The 21,396-nt window shown below is 41.6% G+C and overlaps 1 protein-coding gene across 2 annotated transcripts in view; it reads left to right on the forward strand.

Moving 5' to 3' along the window:
- spag6 (sperm associated antigen 6) overlaps positions 1–21,396 on the forward strand; it is a 140,779-nt gene that overhangs the window by 96,849 nt on the left and 22,534 nt on the right. For both annotated transcript variants that reach the window (XM_068007118.1, XM_068007117.1), the window contains exons 5-8: positions 11,172–11,377; positions 11,766–11,939; positions 15,466–15,618; positions 18,609–18,800. In XM_068007118.1, the coding sequence (XP_067863219.1) occupies positions 11,172–11,377; positions 11,766–11,939; positions 15,466–15,618; positions 18,609–18,800 (725 nt within the window). The remainder of the gene's footprint in view (positions 1–11,171; positions 11,378–11,765; positions 11,940–15,465; positions 15,619–18,608; positions 18,801–21,396) is intronic.

Consider the following 21,396-nt stretch of genomic DNA (forward strand, 5'->3'; position numbering starts at 1 on the left):
TTGGCCATGTTGAGCAACAACTCTCATAAACCCATCAATCTCTTTCAATTTCATCATTTCTTCCCATTACATATTTTGTCTAATTCATTTTGTAATTTCTAAGCTGGCTTCTCAAATTCAACTGCCCATCATAGTATGGTGTAGTTTGTGAATTTGACCACTTTAGCTTTTGAATCCAACTCATCAATGTAAATTAGAAACGGTAGGGGCCTCATCACCAATTCTTGGGTCATCCTACTCAGCATTGCCCCCTCCCTGGTATAACTCCTCTAACAATACCTTCTGTTTCCTATCATTCAACCAATTTCTTATCCATTTCCAGGATTTACCCTTAATCGCCATCACTTTAAATTTAAATAGTTTTGTGCAGCATTTTGTGAAATGCTTTTTGGAAGTCAAGATACGTTGTATCTGGTCCACTTGGGATGTCAATTCCTGAAAAAAGTGATGGAGGTTGGACAGGCAGGATTTTCTCTTTCTGACTTCTACTTGGCTGCTGTTAAAAGAAAGAACTTGCATTGCTATTGCGCACTTCACATCCTCAGGATATCACAAAGCGTTACACATCTAATTAAGTACTTTTGAAGTGTAGTCACTGTTGTAATGTATGCAGCAGCCAATTTGTGCCGTTATTATTCATAGAATCTTACTGCTCAGAAGAGGCCATTCGGTCTATCGTGCCTGTGACAGCATTTGAAAGAGCTATCCAATTAGTCCCACTCCCCAGCACTTACCCCATAACCCTGCAAATTCTTCCTTTTCAAGTATGTAAGAGCATAAGAAATAGGAGCATGAGTAGGCCATACGGCCCATCGAGCCTGCTCCACCATTCAATAAGATCATGGCTGATCATTGACCTGAACTCCACATTCCCACCCAATCCCCATATCCCTTGATTCCCTTAGAGTCCAAAAATCTATCGATCTCAGTCTTGAATATACTCAACGACTGAGCATCCACAGCCCCCTGGCATAGGGAATTCCAAAGATTCATGACTCTCTGAGTGAAAAAATTCCTCCTCATCTCAGTTCTAAATGTCCGACCCCTTATCCTGAGACTATGTCCCCTAGTTCTAGACTCTCCAGCCAGGGGAAACATTCTCTCAGCATCTACTCTGTCAAGCCCTCTTAGAATCTTACAAGTTCCAATGGGATCACCTCTCATTCTTCTAAACTCCAGAGAGTATAAGCGCATTCTACTTAATCTTTCGTCATAGGACAACCCTTGCATCCCAGGAATCAATCTAGTGAACTTTCTTGCACTGCCTCTAAGGCAAGTAAATACTTCCTTAGGTAAGGAGACCAAAACTGTACACAGTACTCCAGGTGTGGTCTCACCAAAGCCCTGTACAATTGCAACAAGACTTCCTTACTCTTGTAATCCAACCCCCTTGCAATAAAGGCCAATACACCATTTACCTTCCTAATTGTTTGCTGGACCTGCATGTTAACTTTCTGTGTTTAGTGTACAAGGACACCCAAATCCCTCTGAACATCAACATTTAATAGTTTCTCACCATTTAAAAAATATTCAATTTTTCTATTTTTCCTACCAAAGTGAATAACCTCACATTTCCCCATATTGTACTCCATCTGCCACCTTCTTGCCCACTCACCTAACCTGTTGATATCCCTTTGCAGACTCTTTGCGTCCTCCTCACAACTTACTTTCCCACCTAGCTTTGTATCGTCAGCAAACTCGGATACATTACACTCGGTCCCTTCATCCAAGTCATTAATATAGGTTGTAAATAGCTGAGGCCCAAGCACTGATCTTATGGCACCCCACTAGTTACAACCTGCCAGCTCAAAAATGACCCATTTATTTCTACTTTTTTTTTCTGTCTGTTAACCAATCCGCAATCCATGCTAATATATCACCCCCAATCCCATGAGCCCTAATCTTGTGTAACAACCTCTTGTGTGGCACCTTATCGAATGCCTTTTGAAAATCCAAATATTCACAACCATCCACTGGTTCCCTATTATCTACTCTGCTAGTTACACCCTCAAAAAACTCTAATAGATTTGTCAAACACGATTTCCCTTTCATAAAACCGTGTTTGACTCTGCCTAATCATATTATGATTTTCTAAGTGCCCTGTTACTTTGTCCTTAATAATGGATTCTAGCATTTTCCCTACTACTGATGCCAGTCTAACTGGCCTATGGTTCCCTGTTTTCTCTCTCCCTCCTTTCTTGCATAGCGGGGTTACATTTGCTACCTTGCAATCCACGGGGACCGTTCTAGAAACTAGGAAATTCTGGAAGATCAAAACCAATGTATCCACTATCTCTGCAGCCACCTCTTTTAAAAGCCTAGGATGTAGCCCATCAGGTCCAGGGAATTTGTCAGCTTTCAGTCCCATTAATTTTTCTAAAACTTTTTTTTTACAAATCTTAATTACTTTAAGTTCCTCCCTCTCATTAGACCCTTGGTTCTCCACTATTTCTGGTATGTTTTTTGTGTCTTCTACTGTGAAGACAGATATAAAATATTTGTTTAACGTCTTTGCCATTTTCTTATTCCCCATTATAATTTCTCCTGTCTCTGCATCGAAGGGACCCACATTTACTTTTGCTAATCTCTTCCTTTTTATATATTTGTAGAAGCTCTTACAATCTGTTTCTATATTTCTTGCTAGTTTACTCTCATATTCTATTTTCTCCCTCTTTATCAATTTCTTGGTCATCCTTTGCTGATTTCTAAAACCCTCCCAATCCTCAGACTTACTACTCTTTTTGGCAACATTGTGAGCCTCTTCTTTTAATGTAATACTATCCTTAACTTCTCTAGTTAGCCAAGGTTGGATCATTTTCCTGTGGCGTGTTTATTCTTCAAGGGTATGTACATGCGTGGGATTTATGAATTATTTCTTTAAATGTTCACAAGTATATCCCCAATTCCCTTTTTTAGGTTATTATTACACAGGTAACCCTGAAGCTTACTCATGCTAATCGATTCCATTATTTTACATGGTATTGATTTAAGACTAATGGGTCTGTAGTTGCCTGGATCTGCTTTGTTACATTTTATAAAAATGGGTCCCATGTTTCCAATTGACCAGGACACCCCCAGCATTTATTGACCACCTTATAATGATCAGCAGTGCCTTGCAAACCTCATCCCTTATCTCTCTCATGTAGTCAGGGATAAATACCATCCATTCTTGCCTTCGTTTGCTTCCAATATGCTAACAATGGGAACACAGTAGGTAGAAAATTAGCATTTTCTGTTTCATTGATGACAAGCACCAGTGATCTCACTTATTTGTTCAGTAATTAGGTTGTGGAGGTAAGAGAACAAAATGGCAACACAAAAGCTCCCTGGATAGCTCAGTTGGTAAATGGTTTGACCAGTATAAAACTGAGCTGTACAGTGCTCTCCTGGCTGGCCTCCCATCTTCCAATCTCTGTAACCTTTAGCTCATCCAAAACTCAACTGCTGTACCCTAACTGGCACCAAGTCCTATTCACTCATCACCCTTGTGCTCGCCGACCTACATTGGCTCCCAGTACAGCAACACCTCAAATTTAAAATTCTCATTCTTGTATTCAAATCCCTCCATGGCCTTGCCCCTCCCTATCTCTGTAACCTGCTCCAGCTCTACAACCCTCCCAAGAACTCTGCGTCCTCCAATTCTGGCGTTTTATGCATCCCCGATTTCCTTTGCCCCACCATTGATGTGGGCAGCTGTGCCTTCAACTGTTTAGGCCCTAAGCTCTGGAATTCCTTCCCGACACCTCTCCCCTCTCTCTCCTCCTTTAAGACTCCCCTTAAAACCTCCTCTTTGGTCATGCTTTTGGTCACCTATCCTAATATTTCCTTATGTGGCTCGGTGTCAAAGTTTGTATGATAACACTCTTGTGAAGCGCCTTGGGACGTTTTACTACATTAGCAGCGCTATATAAATGCAAGATTGTTTTTGTTGCACAGACAAGAATAATATAAGGTTGATCCCTAGTTTTGCCAAACTGATGGATTTCAGCTTTTTTACTACAATAGTCCTGAGCCCCCTTCAGTTGAGGAGGTGAAAAGTCAGCCAGTTTTCCTGCTGCTGATTGCTAGCCAATTACCCTACTGTGCTTATGTGGACATTGGGTGAGGTCAGGATTGCCCCCCTTCCTTCGGTTAAATAGACTGACAATTCTCATTTTCTATCTTTAAGGCCACAGCTCAAGTATTGTCTAGACATTGTCTTGGCTGACGTATGAGGACATTCAATGCCTGAGGAACTGTAACCCAACAAGAATCAACATATTTAGAAGAGAAGGGGAAAAAAATTATGTGGGGGGGGGGGGGGTTGAGATCAAATAAAAAGAATTTTAAGAAGCAGCACAATTTACCTCCACAAATTATTAACAAGGAAAATCCTAGGCCAAGAATTGAATAAAACTGAATGTGTTGATAATATTTTGTAATACACAGCTAATATTTTATTGATCATCATATAAAGGGTAATTCCCAATTCCTGCGTTCCAGTCGGAAGCTGCATTCGCAGGGAGCTTGGGTCAATGAATCAAAGTTGCAATGCTGTAGCCGTATTTCCAACCCACACTTTCTACAAGCACGACTCTTTGATGGGACTGCAGAAACATTCCTTTAGTGTCAAGGCCCTGAATGGATTAGGGAAGCATCCTGCTATGGCTCTTCCTTACAGCTGTGTCTGCTGCAAAACTATATTCCAGTTAAGAATCTGTATTACTGGACTTCATCTATTTTGTTTTATTACAATGGGTTTCTCATGGATCATAGATAGATAGCTTTTCAAAGCTTGAATGGATGGAAACTACATATTGCCATGAATTAAATTGGTTAACCCCCGAATTCAGACGTAGGCGTCACGGTGTGTGATTAGCCCATGCCCGGTGATTCCGATGCAGACAGTACGTGAGATTCGTGCTGCCTCCTCATTTACCTGATTGTAACACAGCAGCCAGGCCTAGCTGCGATGTTCTCACCAGCTTTGCACTTCTCACCAGCAGGGGAGCCCAGGTAGCATGATTTGTTTGCACCTCTTAAAGGCAGCCTGCACCTCTTATTTGCAAAATATAAGATACGGGCCCGCAAGGAGTCTGAAGGGAGATCAGACATCGTGCATGTAAAACACAGCTGCAGGTCCCGTACCTATGTTTACAAACTGATGAGTTATGTTAAAACATTGAATAAAGGTTGCGCACTACTAAATCCCACATCCTCCAATCTGCACGCCAGACCTAACCAATCTGCCGATCTGAGTTTGTACCAGGCCTGTGAGAGAGTGTGCATCAAGGTTCTCCGATGATGCACTAGATGCCTTGGTGGACAGAAGGAGGGGCATCCTATATCCGCAGGGGCTCAAGAGGCAGTGGGAGGCAGCAGGGGACGAAGTCAATGCCAGGCACATCCATGAACATGGATGCATTGCAGAAAGAAGTTCAATGCTTTGACACGAATGGTCAAGGTGAGTGAGGTCAACTGTCAAGTGGTATCTCCTACCAACTGCACCACTAGCCGCATCCACTGCTCCACACACTACACCCCCCATCACCCACATACCAATAAACTCTTTCAATCAATAGTCAGTTCTTCCAATCAGATGCTTCCTCTCACCCTCACACATTACCACTGTTGCAAGCCGTACACCCATAACTCAAAGGTCAGACACACTGGCAGCTATTCAACTATGACAGCCACATCACCCAAACATCTTGCAGGACACTCACCGACACATGTCCCGCTTTCTTGCAGGAAAAGGTGGTGAATAACAGGAGGCAGCATGTAGCAGTGGCATGTAGCCCCTCTAGCCTGTTCTGCCATTCAGTGAGATCATGGTTGATCTGTGACCTTGCTCCATACACCTTAGGCCCATATTCCTTAATACCCTTGGTTAACAAAAATCTATCAATCTCAGATTTAAAATTAACAATTGAGCTAGCATCAACTGCCGTTTGCAGAAGAGCGTTCCAAACTTCTACCACTCTTTGCCTGTAGAAGCATTTTCTAACTGCACTTCACTGGCTCTAAATGTTAGGCTATATCCCCTAGTCCTAGCATTCAAGTATGTGAGACCACTAAAAAAGCAGCCAGAAGCACTAATCCAGCAACTAACCTGTAAATCCTGCATGATCCCTTTAAATAGCATTGGTGGGGGCGTCCTGCAGGCTGTCTACGACATGTTCCACTGGTCGTTGGCTGGAGCATTGAGTGCCAAAATAGCATCCACTCCTTTAAATCAGCGTTACACACTGATCTAATGTATATTCTCCTTACTTTACATGCTGCCGGTGTTCATTATCTGCGCGTGCGCGAAACCCTTTAGCAAGTTGGCATCTGGCGCACGTCATGCTAGAAGCGTGTGCACGCATTCCGGACGCCATTTTGGAACAAAGGAGGCCCCGCAGTGCCGACACATTGGGTGCTACACAGCTGAATTTCTAGCCCTTCATATTTTGTCCTTTCTGTGGATGTTAACTTGTTACCTCAATTACATAAAAGTGCTTCATCAGAATTTAAGCAGACTTGATCAGTTACTTTCTTGGACAAGATGCTGGGTCCCTTTTCAGTGCGGATAGGCCATTAACTCTGTGGGCTCGATTTTAGGATCGTGTTTCCGGCGGGTTCCCAGCGGGGTGGCCCCGAAAATCACGTGACCGGATCGCGACGAAATCCCGGCCACTTCCGGGTACCGCGCTGACGTGCGGGGCTGCGCGCGCAAGCCCCGCTGGTGGGAATCCCGCAGGCAATTAAAGCCAGCGGGGTTCCACTTGAGAGTACTTACCTTGCTCGTTGTGGTCAGTTAATGAGCTGAAGCAGCTGTCAAAAGAGGAAGTGTGGGATTTTCGGTTCAAGGCAGTGAGTTTCCCACACTGGGGGAAACAGTCTCCCTCCAACCAGGCGTGTTGCAGCCAGCAGCCTGTGGCAGGTGCCAAGGTGCGCTCCACGGGGGAGAGCACTCACCCACGCAGGAGGCCACCGCGTCACATAGGGCAACCCCTGCCCTCCACCACCCCCCGCCAAGCCAGAGGACAGACCGACACGAAACCGCAGTCCCAGTCCGAGGAACCACACACCTACCCTGCACAACCCCTCAGACCAACACCTGCCAGTTGGGTGGTGTGTGGAGACCCTCGGAGGACGAAGAGCATAACCAGCACCAGCAGCCTCGCAGTCCACGCCGTCCGCCGCAGAGACGTGGATCCCCCCAACACGGTGTTGTTGCACGCCCACCTGCACAGCAGGAGGGAGGGCTACCGCAGAGAGAGACGCGTCGCAGAGGGCACTACCCTCGCCACAGGGTCCACAGACCGAGGCGCAGCTCCCCGGACCTCTCCGAGCAGCAGTGCAGAGGGAGGCGCAGATTCGCTCGACATGTAGTCGTGGAGATCTGCAGCCTCTTTCATGCCGAGCTGCTCCTGGCTGGCCCCAGCACCAACTGCTTACCTGTCGCTGCCAAAGTCACCACTGCCCACCACACCTCCTCCGCATCCTTCCAGGGTGCAGCCGGCTACACCGCCGACGTCTCTCAGTCGTCTGCGCGGACGAGCCCTGCAAATACACCTGCACCTACTCTGCAGTAACACGATGGGTGGCATCAGTGGTGGGTCCTCATAGTGATACCCAGGAGCGGGCATTATTGGACACAACGGACAGGATCCGCGGAGACATGGCAGTGGTGGTGTCAATATAATGTGTGCTGTTTGTTGCTCTGAAATTCAACATGGGTAACACCCATGACAAACCCTCAGACACCCTTGTGCACCCCCTTCATGCTGACGAGACGTTTGCCTTACGCTGCCTACTGCACATATGTGATGCATGCCCTGTGGCTGCAGCACAGGTGGTGGCAGGTTGAGTGAGGCTGGCCGTGAGGGAGATGCACGAGAGGGTGAGTATGGGATGGAGCAATGAGATTGTATGAGGATTGGGTTGCGTGTTAGTGGCAGGGTGAGTACTGGCGAGGTGAGTAGGTGGAGGTAAGATGAGGATGGGGTGTGAGTGGGTATGAAGGGTGATGTGACAGAATAGTGTTGGCGGTGCTGAAGGAGATGTGGGGTGGGGGCAGTGTTGTGGCAGACGGAGTGTAGGGGAAAGACTTCGTGTTCTCACTGCGGCTGACCTACTGCGGTCATTGCAGCGCCTCCTGCACTGTATGCAGGTGGGCGATATGTTGGTGGCGCAGGTGACCCCCTCTGCCACCTCGAGCCAGGCCTTCTTGGTGGCAGAGGCAGACCGCTTCCTCCCGCCCGCCGGGGGGAAGATCTGTGTCCTCCCCCTCCTCCTCACCCCATCTGATGATAGCTGGGGTGAGGCATCATTAAACTGGGAGCAGCCTTCCCCCTGGGCTGCTCCATGCTGCAATTTGTCCCATTGGTTGCAGCATCTGTCAGTGGAGGACTGCCCCTTTAACTAGAGAGCCTCCAGCTGACAGATCGTACTGCGCATGCGAGCCCGACCGACGTGCAGGCCAGCGCCGTGGACCCCGGAGGAGCAGGTAATTGATTCCTATTAGTGGGTTGCCTGCTACGATCGCGTGGGCAACCCACTAATTTCGCCGAGCGTGTTGACCACGCTCCCGGAGGACCACCCGCTGGGAACCCGCAGGCCTGCTAAATTCGAGCCCAGTGTGTCCAGTTTCCAATAACTTGGGTAGAGCCTCTTGTGTTAAAAATGTCTTCACTTTAGCTATGTGATTGTGATTAACAACCTGTAAAACTCCTGAAGCATTTTATGATAGTCATTCGATACACAGCGATAGCAATCTCATTCCCACATAGTAACTTGAAGCATCTTCTAATCACCCAAGCAATAGGTCAAATTGAAGAAAAAGAATAAAGGGAAGCAAGAATGACTTTTAAATGAGACCTTGTCCTTGTGCTGCTGAAATCTTTTGGGAAGGACACTAGCTGAAGCAACAGTGTTTGCATTTTCCAGTCGTCAACTGACACCCTCAAGACTTTTATTTGTATTATTGTATCCAGACATCTGAAGGAATTCTTTTACATTTCCTTTAATCAAATTTGGCATGAATAGATTTCAATTTAAAGTGGAGACTGTGGCCTGGATATTAACTTGGAGCTGGGAAGAGAGTTTGTGGGGTGGGGTGTGGGTGGGGTTTGCAGCCGGGAAACCTGGAAGTAAGGGTTTTCTGCAGTTCCTACCAAATTTAATGGTAGGACCAGTTTTAAAATTTTTCAAAAGGTTTCCCACCTGATAGTCAAGTTGATTGACAGGCTGGCTACCTGCCGGGCGGGAAAGCAGCTAGGAAATGGATGGAAGGTAAATCAGAGTTTGGATGGTGGGGGGGGGGGGGGGGCGGGGTCAAGGATTGATTGGGATCTTTGGGGGTGAGGGGAATCTTTGAGGGTTGGATGGGGGATGTTAGGGAGAGAACAGGATCTTTGGGGGTTGGATTGGGGGGTCAGGGAGAGATCGGGATCTTTGAGATTTGGATGGGGGGGCTGATTGCGGGGGTGGGTGTGTGTGGGAAGTCAGACATCGTTGGGGGGGTCTCGGACATCGTGGGGTTGGAGGGGCTAGCCAGTCACAGGGTTGCGATCGCAGCGGGTAAGCTCGTTGGGCCTGGAGGAAACACTCCTGCTCCTCCTGGCCCTCAGGCAGTGCAATAAAGGCACTTACCAAATAATCCGGCCCTTCTCACCTCCTTTTCGTTGGCAAGATTCACGAGCCCTGGGAAAGCTGTGCTGGAGGCGTTAAATTTAAAGGTTTGTGAAATTCAATTTAAAAAGACCTAATTAACATCTCATAAGCGCCTCCGTTAAACCCGGTAGTGAGCGTGTTGGAGACGGATTGTGGTTGCGCTTGAAAAATCAATTATTTTTACTACCCACCTGACCCAAACCCACCCATTCTTGAGGGTTAAAATTCCCCCCAATGTCTCTATCTATTTTGAATGGTTTCTGCAGCTTTCTCTTTTGACAGCCTTTTACTGAAGATTCAGAGGGATTTTTAATTAGTGTTGCTCGTTGTTATTTGTTCAGGAGATGAAATATGAATGCAGAGCAGGTAGGTAAATTGAATGTGATATGAATAAGTGTAAATCCTTCAAATCTGTATCTCTGGGAATACGGGAACATTTTTGCTTCTTCTTTTATTCTGCTAAATCAGATTTTTTAAAAGAAAAGTAAGGAGCTAAATCCCTTTTTAAAAAAAAGCTCTCTTTGACTATGGTCCTTGACACCAACTTCTACTGCCGCATACTGAATCATTCCAAAATAGCCTTTGCCCTTTTGAGTGATCCGCATAGCTTATGTTAAATAAAGATTGAAAACATGCCTCCGTGAAAGTAGAGTAAAAAAAAACTAGTATTTATTTTAGTACCTCTCAGTCTTTTGTAATACATTTAAAATAGTAACATTTTAATCCTACATAAAATAGCAACAGCTAATTGTGTGACCTCAGACTTGCAGCACTAGTTGCATTGATGTTCATGGCTCTATATTAATAATTTTAATGTTTGTAAGATAGTTCATTTTTAACACCTAGTACGATAACGAGAAAGGAACAATTGAAGTTGCAGGAGGAAGGAAGCAAGAGTAGAGAAATGCAGTAAAGTGGATTTACAGACTGAAGAGTGAGAAAGAAAACTACTGTAAATATTGCCCACAAACAAAATTCACAGATATGGTCTGGCACTAGTCCAGCTTGTTTGTTTAGTGCCAGATTGACTAACAAGACAAATTCTGGAAGGTGTTTTGGTTAAAAAAAAAATCAAATGAAACACTATTTACACAATTTAATCCAGTTAGTAAAATGTTTTTTTTGGCATTATGCATGATCTTTAATAGTGCTAAATTACAGTGCAGTTAATTTTGCCACTTCTGTTTGCTGTAGTCCATGTGTAAAACATGTGCCCATTGAAGATTCAGAAAAGGTCATAATTTAAACAGCTGAGGTCTGTTTGTCTCTTTTCTAACAGAATAACAAACCATTTCAACCCAATCTGCCTAAAACATGCCACATGTAAATGGGGCCTATCCTTTGACCTGTGTCCTTTTAGCTATGGATCAGTCCACATGCTCTATGAAGCCAGGCAGGCTGATTTGAAATGCAGATGCAGCAGAGATGGGGATGTGTCCCTTTTTATTCTTGGTGTATCTGTCAGGGTGAAAAATGGCTGGCTCAAGGGTCATCTATCCATACTCACTTAATTATTTTTCTTGGACCCACAGAATTGTCACAGGCGGTGGTGGATGCAGGAGCTGTTCCTCTTCTGGTTCTTTGTATCCAGGAGCCAGAGGTGCCACTGAAAAGGATTGCAGCTTCTGCACTCAGTGATATCGCAAAACAATCCCCAGAGCTGGCTCAAACTGTGGTGGATGCAGGGTCCATTGCTCATCTAGCTCAGATGATCCTGAATCCTGATGCTAAACTAAAGGTAAGCATTTGTACTGCACACATTATACCATTATTCTTATCGTGCAAGCAAATACACTAATCCAATGTTAGATGCATCACATATATGGAAGTTTGGTTGAAATAAATAAGTCCAATGTTAAAGTAATTTATTTTTTGGAACTGAAATAAAATAGTTTTGTCATGAATGTATATAGGGTTCTATTTTGATTAATCAGATGTGATAGATAACCTATTGGTACAAGATGTAATGAATATATAATAGCATATCAGTGCTGCACTTAATCCATTTTTTAAAAATTCAGTTTGAAGTAGCATTTTAGTTAATCATACCTTGTATATTTAATTTTTTAGCTTAGCATCTCTATTCACCAATTTGAATTCTTGTGCTTTTTTTCTGTGTTCTGTAGCGTCAGGTGTTTTCAGCTCTTGGTCAGATTTCAAAGCATTCTGTAGATCTAGCAGAAATGGTTGTAGAAGCAGAAATTTTCCCCGCTGTTCTAACATGCCTGAAGGACCCAGATGAATTTGTGAAAAAAAATGTTGCAACACTAATTCGGGAAATTGCCAAGCACACTCCTGAGGTAAACGCATTTGATTTTAAGAGTGCAGTGAAGTAGCTAAAAGATTGTTACAGATGTTGTACAAACAGAACCTAGTGGTAGCCTGCACTATTTTAAATGTTGCTTACACTGGAACTTGCAAAATTATGCAATTGATAACATTTTAATCTATTTATTTTTAAGGTGCACGACATGAAACTCTGTTTTTGGAGCACATGCCTAAATTATGCAAACTGCATTTTCAGCATTTTTTTACAAACTTATCTTTATTTATAATTTATTGGTTCATCTTCTGTGGCATTGCTTATGGGGAGCAGAGATCTGGTTTAGGGAGCAGAACAGAGGTGGGCCCTAGTCTGGGGAATAGAATCTGGGAGACTGGGAAAGCTCAGCGCTGAGTCCAGGAGATAAGAGGAAGTGGGAGCCTGATAGTGGGGAAACTGGGAGCGCTCAGAGACTGGGAAAGAAAATCCAGTGGCCCAGGAGCATAGAGGCTGGGTCCAGGGTTGGCATGGAAGTGGAGAGGCTGGGTATAGAGTTGATTGGGAATGGAAATGGTGGCTGCAGAACCCAAGAACAGCTACAAACATGTATTGTGGTTCTCTCATCTCATTACTATCCTTGGGCCAATATAACCATTGGTTCCTGGGGCCAAACAGTGTGCTCGAAAACAACACTTGTGACTCTTGAGATTTTTTTAATAATATAAATTGTACAATACAGATGGGATGGACTCATTCCACCATAAAATAGATCATAGTTGAACAGTTTAAATGTACAATCTTCCACTACTTTGTAGAGTAAAACCATTTGTAGTCTTCTAATCTAATATAAATGTAGGAACATAGGAACAGGAGTCGGCCATTCAGCCCCTCGTGCCTGCTCCGCCATTTGATAAGATCATGGCTGATCTGTGATCTAACTCCATATACCTGCCTTTGGCCCATATCCCTTAATACCTTTGGCTGCCAAAAAGCTATCTATCTCAGATTTAAATTTAGCAATTGAGCTAGTATCAATTGCCGTTTGCGGAAGAGAGTTCCAAACTTCTACAACCCAATGTAATTCATTTAAAATTCTAGTCAACTAAAGCTTGCCATTAGAGTTGAGGCAAACCTGCTGAAGAAATTCATGATCAAATTCTGTCCAATCATTTATTTTAATTTTTCTTTCTGGTAAAGCTGAAACATAGACAAACAATACCCTTTTAAACTGTGAGATTCTGGGTCCATTATATTTATTGACAGTGATTTTCACTATACAATTTTGATTAGACATATCAATAAGCAATTTCTTACATTCCTATAGATTATCATTTATTATTTTCACCTCCCAGCTTCAGCTCAGTATGTTTGAAATCTAGAGGAATATAAATCAGTACATCAGATCCACCTTTATACAACTAGTTAGTTTTGGACAATGCCAGTGAAGGGTAGTAGTTTATATATTGGTGTGACCTGAATCTCCTTATGCTACAATTGAATAGTTTACCTCATTATATTTTCCCGGAATAACAATATCTTACAAGATTGTTAAGAAATATGCAAAACCTAGAGTACAATAAAATAATTTTAATAAGGTTACAACCATAAAATAAGGAGAGGATTACATGCATGTCTTTTTATGGTACATGCTCAGGGTCACCATCTGGTAGTTTACATTGTATACTGAAAGCTGCTATCTAGATTTGTTTTGTTATATTATTATTAAATAATGTTTTCACTCATATTTGAATACTGAAGCAGTATTTGACTTGTGACGCTATGAAGAATAACCCATGCCCACCGTGGGAGAAGCCATGGTGATAGTGACGACTGTTTGGTGATCAGTGGTTTTCTATTTTATAGTGCAATAAAATCAAATTTCTTATTGTCAGTATCAAATAGAGAAAGGCAGGATCAATTTTCTGAAATATACCATTAATCAAAACAAAAGACACCATCTGCAGCTACAGATGGACACTCCTCGCCTTGCTTCCATACTACTTCTTAAGACCCAGTCTACAAGTCCCTCTGAGTTTACTATTAGTCTATTAGTTTACTTTCTAAAATATCTCTTGACACTATTTAACTAGCATATAGTAAGCTCGCTCAATTTTTTAAAAACACAGCCTTAAAAAAAATTTAAAGTAAAATTAAGATTATGGAAAATCTGCAAATATTTTCAAAACCAGACTGAAAAAATATTTGAGATGGTATAAAAACAGTAGGCATTTGAATGAAAAAGACTGATTTTAAATATTACCTTTTATTTACTGAAGAGATATTTGGCTGCCTATTTTTGTCATAGTTTCTATATGTAGTGGGGCAGAAATTGCTCGGAGTGGAGAACCAACAGCGCTAACCCACTAACTTACCGTGGACTTTACTTCGAGCACTTCCTCGAATAGGAAGCGGAGAAGAGGCCAGCATCAGTGCGAGCAAAACCAGGACCCTGGGAGAAGCGAGAGGAGCAATCTCTCCCCTTGACCAATCAGATCGCAGCATTTTTAACAAGCTGCGTTCATTGTCTCTGCAGGCTTGGAACATGAAAACCAGGAAGTGAAAAGTACAACATTAAAATCATTGTAAAAACAGTTATAGACAGCAAAAAAAAGGGTAAGAAATAATTGAATTAAATAAAAGAGACAGAAGAGAAAAGTTTAAAAAAAAGTTTTCATCTTTTAATTTAAAAAAAAATTTAATGACCAAAAACTATTAAAATAGAGTAATGATACTCCACATTTTTAAAAGTTAATTTTTAGTTGTTTGGCAGTCATTAAGACTTATTTTAGACCTAGTATTTTTAAGGGTACCTGTTTTGTGATGATATTAGTTACTTTCCAGCTGGGCAGATGAGCGAGTTGGCCCTGGTTCAAAGATTTCCCGGACTGCAGCATGAGATATACCCTTAATTCAAAGCTGTTATATCGCCGGCAAACCAATAGGAGCAAGTTTTGTATTTCCGCGTTTCACTGCGCATGTGCAAACGCTGGAACTTGCTCCTCCATTTCACCACTAACATCAGTGAGCACTGTTGAGCTCACCATTATTTTGCAAGCAATTTCTACCCCATTATATAATCCTCAAGTGATTTTAAATATTCTCATACTCCAAGAATAATGATGGTAGACAGTAATCTGAAATGTACAGAGCAGAATTTAAGCAATTAGCTGAATTATAGCAAAGTATTAATAAATTTGTTTCAGAATCCACAAAGTTGATAAAAGATAATAAATAATTAAACACCCTCCCAATTTTACTTTGGCCATTGGTGATCCAGGCTAGTTAGTACTAGTGGATAATTAATTTAGATGTTAGCAACATTCCATCTGCTCAGATACCAATGAGGAATCACAAATCTTACTTCACAGCAGAGAAAAGCAGTAGTATTCATCTTTTACTTTTAGAATACAAATGGACTAACAGAAACAATACAGTAGTCCTATAACAAGAATGTATATACACTGATAGATGAAAACAGTCACTTTAATTTGAGATGATATTTTGCTGTCTTGTTTGATGATAGAATCTGACTAACCACCTTGTTTTTTTTCCTCCTCCTCTAGCTATCTCAGCTTATTGTTAATACAGGAGGTGTGGCTGCTGTCATTGATTATATCGGTGATTCTAAAAGTAATGTCAGGCTGCCTGGTATTATGATGCTTGGCTATGTGGCTGCTCACTCGGAGAACCTGGCAATGGCAGTGATTGTCTCCAAGGTTAGAGCCTGGTTCATTATCTGCGTATTACCATTACAATGAGGCCCTAGAAAAAGGACTATAAATTAATCTAGCTGCAAAGCATATTGGAGTGCAGTGGTATATTGATTTGTTGGTTAGTACTCCCAGGAGAATTGAGGTTGCAGATGTAAATTCTGTGTTGCTCATTATTTCATTTCTTTCTATTTCAGCAAGAAGGAGCTTTTGATTTTAATTTTAATGCAGAAAGTGTCAAAGTAAATCTTGATTATGACTTTTAATTTAAATACTTTAATTACAGTAATTTGTGCTATGAATAAAATCTGATACAGTCGTCTTCAGGGCTTCTAGATGGAGTACTATGCTGTGACATGATACTCAATTCCCCCCCTCCCCCGCCACCCCGGATTAACGCCTCACCTGACTACGAATGCGCCTCCCATTACAGATCAAGCTGCAGTGTTGGTGTAAATGCTTACTGTTCTTTTAGAGAAATGTCTTCTCCATTAGAAAGAGATTTTATCTCTCTCTTGTTCTCTCTCTCTCCCTTCCTCTCTCTCTTCCCTATGTAAGAGTGTCTTGTCTCCATTCATCCACTTCCTTTTGACAGCCCAGCCAAGATCAAAAATTTATTGTATCATGAATGCAAACATGTCTACTACTTAATGAGATGATAGTCTAAGTGCAATAATATCTTATTAAAAGTTTTTACATTTTTTGAATTTATATTTTTGGTGTTTTGTGCTTGACAAGATGATGTCAGTGCTGAAAAATTAAACATTTTCCACCTTTGACACACTAGCCGAGAGTTTTCAACCAATGTTATTGTAATGCTAGCATTAATTCTGTTCAAATAAATGGGTTAAAAGCGGCACTAAAAATGCTAATCTGAAAAACTAGGCTCCAGTGTCATCAGCATTGAGCACTACTAGGTAAAGCATAGCCAAGTATTTAGTACAAGTCCTTTTACGTTGCCCCAACAATGTATTTTAATCCCTGACCTCAGAAGAACACTTCCTTTTGCATCAGTGTGAATTTTTCTATGCCCTATGCCAGACATTCTTAGGGGCTCTCTGAGCAAGACTGTTGTTTTGTGATGTAGATCAGCACCCACTAAAAAGTGTGATTTCACTTAGGACGCTTACAGCTGTCAGAGTGAGGAGACATTCATCCCGTCAGTCTGAGTTGGATTTGGACACGGTTCCAGAAGTGAAAAGACAGTCTGAAATTGATAAATTTGATTTACCTGTGAAAAATATTTTTTTTGTTACAACACCTGACATGGAGGCACACTCTTAGTCAAGGATCGAAATATCCAGACTGGAGTCCTTCACAACATTGCTAATGTCAATTTGAAATTGGTTCATGCTTTTAACAGGGTGAAATAGCACTGCTCATTTCTTTTTCATCAAAAATACTCTGCTGTTATTCATTGCACTTCCTTGTGGCTCAGCTCAGAACTAACAAAACAAATTCAAACATTGGCAGGCAGGTTCTTGTGTCAGGCAGTCCTTTTATTTCCACTCACAGTAAATGAGTTTGGAATTTCATTTTATTGGTATTCTACAATGGTGATCAACCCAAAAAATAATTTTTCATTTTTTTTTATAATCTCAAGAACACTTGTTGCGCTATGTTCTGTAGATAAGTAAAGTATTAATAAAACTTGCTTGGTTCCTTGAACTTGGTCTGTTAGACAAGTCTTGGCAAGCGATGCAATACAGTAATATCTGAGTTGCCAAAAATGAGTTATGGTTAGGCAAACAAGTTAAAGTATGCATCCAGTAACATTAATAGAATAATAGGAAATTTTGCACTTAAAACCATTAAGATGTAAGTTTCTGGACAGTTAAGAAAACTCCTGGAGATGTAATTTTGTCACTTTATCAAACAGGTAGAAATATTATTGTCTGTCTCCACATTAAGCAATGTTGGATAAGAAATCCTGTGTATATATGGGTTTTTACCTTGCCACTAATTGTCTTAGCACAAGGTGAAACAGAGTTATGCATTTGAGTTAATTATTACTGTTAGGTTCTCTACCCTATTCAGTGATCAGTATATAAAAGTCAATTGTGGTTTTAAATTTGAAATGTTTAGCTCTGCAGTTAGATGTTTAGACAATTTTAAATGGTTTTCAAATACTTTGAGGACCATTTAAACTCGGCTTGAGCTAGTTAGATTAGCAATAGTTTTCAAATAGAAGTGTGCAGAAGACAAATTAAGATTCTATATCAACATGGTATGTGAAAATATCATAGATTTTCAGGCAACCATAATTATTTTTGATTTAATAATGATCTAATTTTAAAGCTAAAACAAAAGAATTTTGCATTTTTCCTTCAGTAGTTATTTTGATCAGTGTGGCATTTTAGTCAAACAGGGCTGCCAAAATAGAAAGGTCACAATGTAATGTTAGACAAAGAACTAGTGAGATGCCCCATGCATACATATTCCAATTATCTTTCGTCAGCAGAATCTTTTTATTAAAATATTCTGGAATTGAATTGAAGTTGTTCTATTCTGCATTACTAATATAGTTCTTCATTTTTAATTTTAATCTAGGACACAAACCTGTCTTTGATCTGGTTTTATATATACAAACAACATTTAAGAAAAATAATTGATTTCTTTATTTGTAACTGAATAAAGTAAATGTTTATACACGTCTTTTAATGGTTGAAAGTTATGGTTTGAGATGCAGTGACTTCCCTTAATATATATTACTTTTCATTTTCTGTGTATTTTCCACTTTAAAATGATACAGTAGTGGCTATATAAGTAATGGTGCTTCAAGCTGAGGATTTCACTATCCTTGACATTCTGTCAAACTGAAAAAATGCCAGCTCTAACACACTGAGCAGCTGTGTGCTGTACTGCTCTTTCAGTCATCAGGAAGATGTGTAGGATAGAAATAAAGAACTGTTTTTTTTCTAAAATTGCTTATTAATGTAAGCCTATCACATGTTGTGTCTCTGACTAAGACTGTGTGCTTCTGATCAACACAACAGGGGGTACCTCAGTTGGCTATCTGCCTGTCAGAAGAACCAGAAGACCACATTAAGGCAGCGTCTGCTTGGGCCCTGGGGCAGATAGGAAGACACACTCCAGAGCATGCACGTGCTGTTGCTGTGGCAAATGTTCTGCCAAAGCTCCTTGCACTCTACATGCAGGCTGGAAGCTCTGAAGACCTTCAGATTAAGGTAAAACATACATCAAGCCTGTCATATTTAATCTCACTTGCAGCCAGTGCCAAATTTAACTATTAAACATCTAAGATGATTTTCTTTTCTTTTGCACATCCTATCTAAAGATTAGAAAAACTTGCTATTCAGATAAGAAGAAATTAGCTTTGCACTTTATTTTACATAGTGATTCTTAAAGATAGCACATTATTAAAAATGTTTATATAAAGGAAGGTGGAAAGAAAATTAAGTATTTAAAGAGTTCTTTACACTGGCACTCTTTTAGTAAATTGATTTTAAAGTGTGTATTAATACTGAATTATCTATGGTAACAGGAATTAATCCTGATCTCCTGTCAATAATGTTTGCCTAGGGGATAATAGCTGACATGAAATGTGTCACAATGGAGCGCTTCAGATGATGTCATAAACCATGTGAGTGAAGCTCGAGTGGTTAATTACAGAAATTCTAATCCCTAGACATAACCTGGTTAACAAAATTCAAGCCAGCTGTTCTTTGTTATAAATGTAATTTACTGTGAATTCTTGGGAATTCTGGCAGTTGCAATAAAATCAGGTGACAAGAGTAATGATGCTTTTTTTTACCAGAAGCTGCATTGTTTATCCCCATAGTTAACCCTTGTCACATATACTTATGCCTGCAGTATTGTTCTCTACTCTATTCAGTACCATATCAGATTAATCTACTAGTAACTCTGTTATTTTTGATTTAACAGTTGAATTTTAAAAATGTAATATGTGTTGAAAAATGTTTTGTGTTTATTACAAAGACATAAACAGAAGCCATATTGGGTACCTGTAGAACATGATATTGAACCTACCCTAATAACGTACAAGCAATGCAGTCATGTATTCACTTATTGTGTTATTCAGTGGGGTCTTCCGGTTGTGTAAATGTTAGCACAGAATTCACTGTGAAAATAACGGTGAGGCTAACAGCGCTCGCTGTTATTTATGCACGAATCAGACAGCAACTTACATTGAGCGTACATGCGCCATTAAATGCAAAAATCTGGAAGTTGCTGTCTGAGGTGCGCTGCCCTTCCATCAGCTTCGCAAAAATGGCATCTCGCTGTCTTACTCACCATTCAAATACATTAAACGGTGTCAAGTTCCTGTACTAACGTGGTAGATACGGACTAAACTTGCCACAAAAAGTTAGGGCTTGTCCATTCCAGTCTAAGTACCCTTTTACCGATGTGATAAGTCTTACTGCCAAACAACCTCTCTGGCACTGAAAATTATCTTTTACAAATGTGGAGTCTCATTCCTTCAGCTTTTAATTGTTGTTGGAGATTTTTTTTAAAAATGTAAATAATTTTTTTTTTTCTTTACTTTGTCTTTCTATCTCTTTTATCTCTCTCTCTTAATCCAATCTTTCTTTCCCTCTCCTTATTTTGCTTTCTATACCTAATTTGACATTGAATTCACTATTCTACCTTACACTTCCTGGTATCCCCACCATCACGGAAGCCAGTCTTCGGCCAATTCGATTCACTCCACGTGATATCAAGAAACGGCTGAGTGCACTGGATACAGCAACGGCTATGGGCCCTGACAACATCCCAGCTGTAGTGCTGAAGACTTGTGCTCCAGAACTAGCTGCGCCTCTAGCCAAGCTGTTCCAGTACAGCTACAACACTGGCATCCACCCGACAATGTGGAAAATTGCCCAGGTATGTCCTGTCCACAAAAAGCAGGACAAATCCAATCCGGCCAATTACCGCCCCATCAGTCTACTCTCAATCATCAGCAAAGTGATGGAAGGTGTCGTCGACAGTGCTATCAAGCGGCACTTACTCACCAATAACCTGCTCAACGATGCTCAGTTTGGGTTCCGCCAGGACCACTCGGCTCCAGACCTCATTACAGCCTTGGTCCAAACATGGACAAAAGAGCTGAATTCCAGAGGTGAGGTGAGAGTGACTGCCCTTGACATCAAGGCAGCATTTGACCGAGTGTGGCACCAAGGAGCCCTAGTAAAATTGAAGTCAATGGGAATCAGGGGGAAAACTCTCCAGTGGCTGGAGTCATACCTAGCACAAAGGAAGATGGTAGTGGTTGTTGGAGGCCAATCATCTCAGCCCCAGGGCATTGCTGCAGGAGTTCCTCAGGGCAGTGTCCTAGGCCCAACCATCTTCAGCTGCTTCATCAATGACCTTCCCTCCATCATAAGGTCAGAAATGGGGATGTTTGCTGATGACTGCACAGTGTTCAGTTCCATTCGCAACCCCTCAGATAATGAAGCAGCCCGAGCCTGCATGCAGCAAGACCTGGACAACATCCAGGCTTGGGCTGATAAGTGGCAAGTAACATTCGCGCCAGATAAGTGCCAGGCAATGACCATCTCCAACAAGAGAGAGTCTAACCACCTCCCCTTGACATTCAACGGCATTACCATCGCCGAATCCCCCACCATCAACATCCTGGGGGTCACCATTGACCAGAAACTTAACTGGACCAGCCATATAAATACTGTGGCTACGAGAGCAGGTCAGAGGCTGGGTATTCTGCGGCGAGTGACTCACCTCCTGACTCCCCAAAGCCTTTCCACCATCTACAAGGCACAAGTCAGGAGTGTGATGGAATACTCT

This window comes from Heptranchias perlo, chromosome 2 (assembly GCF_035084215.1).
Source record: "Heptranchias perlo isolate sHepPer1 chromosome 2, sHepPer1.hap1, whole genome shotgun sequence".
NCBI classification, from domain to species: domain Eukaryota; kingdom Metazoa; phylum Chordata; class Chondrichthyes; order Hexanchiformes; family Hexanchidae; genus Heptranchias; species Heptranchias perlo.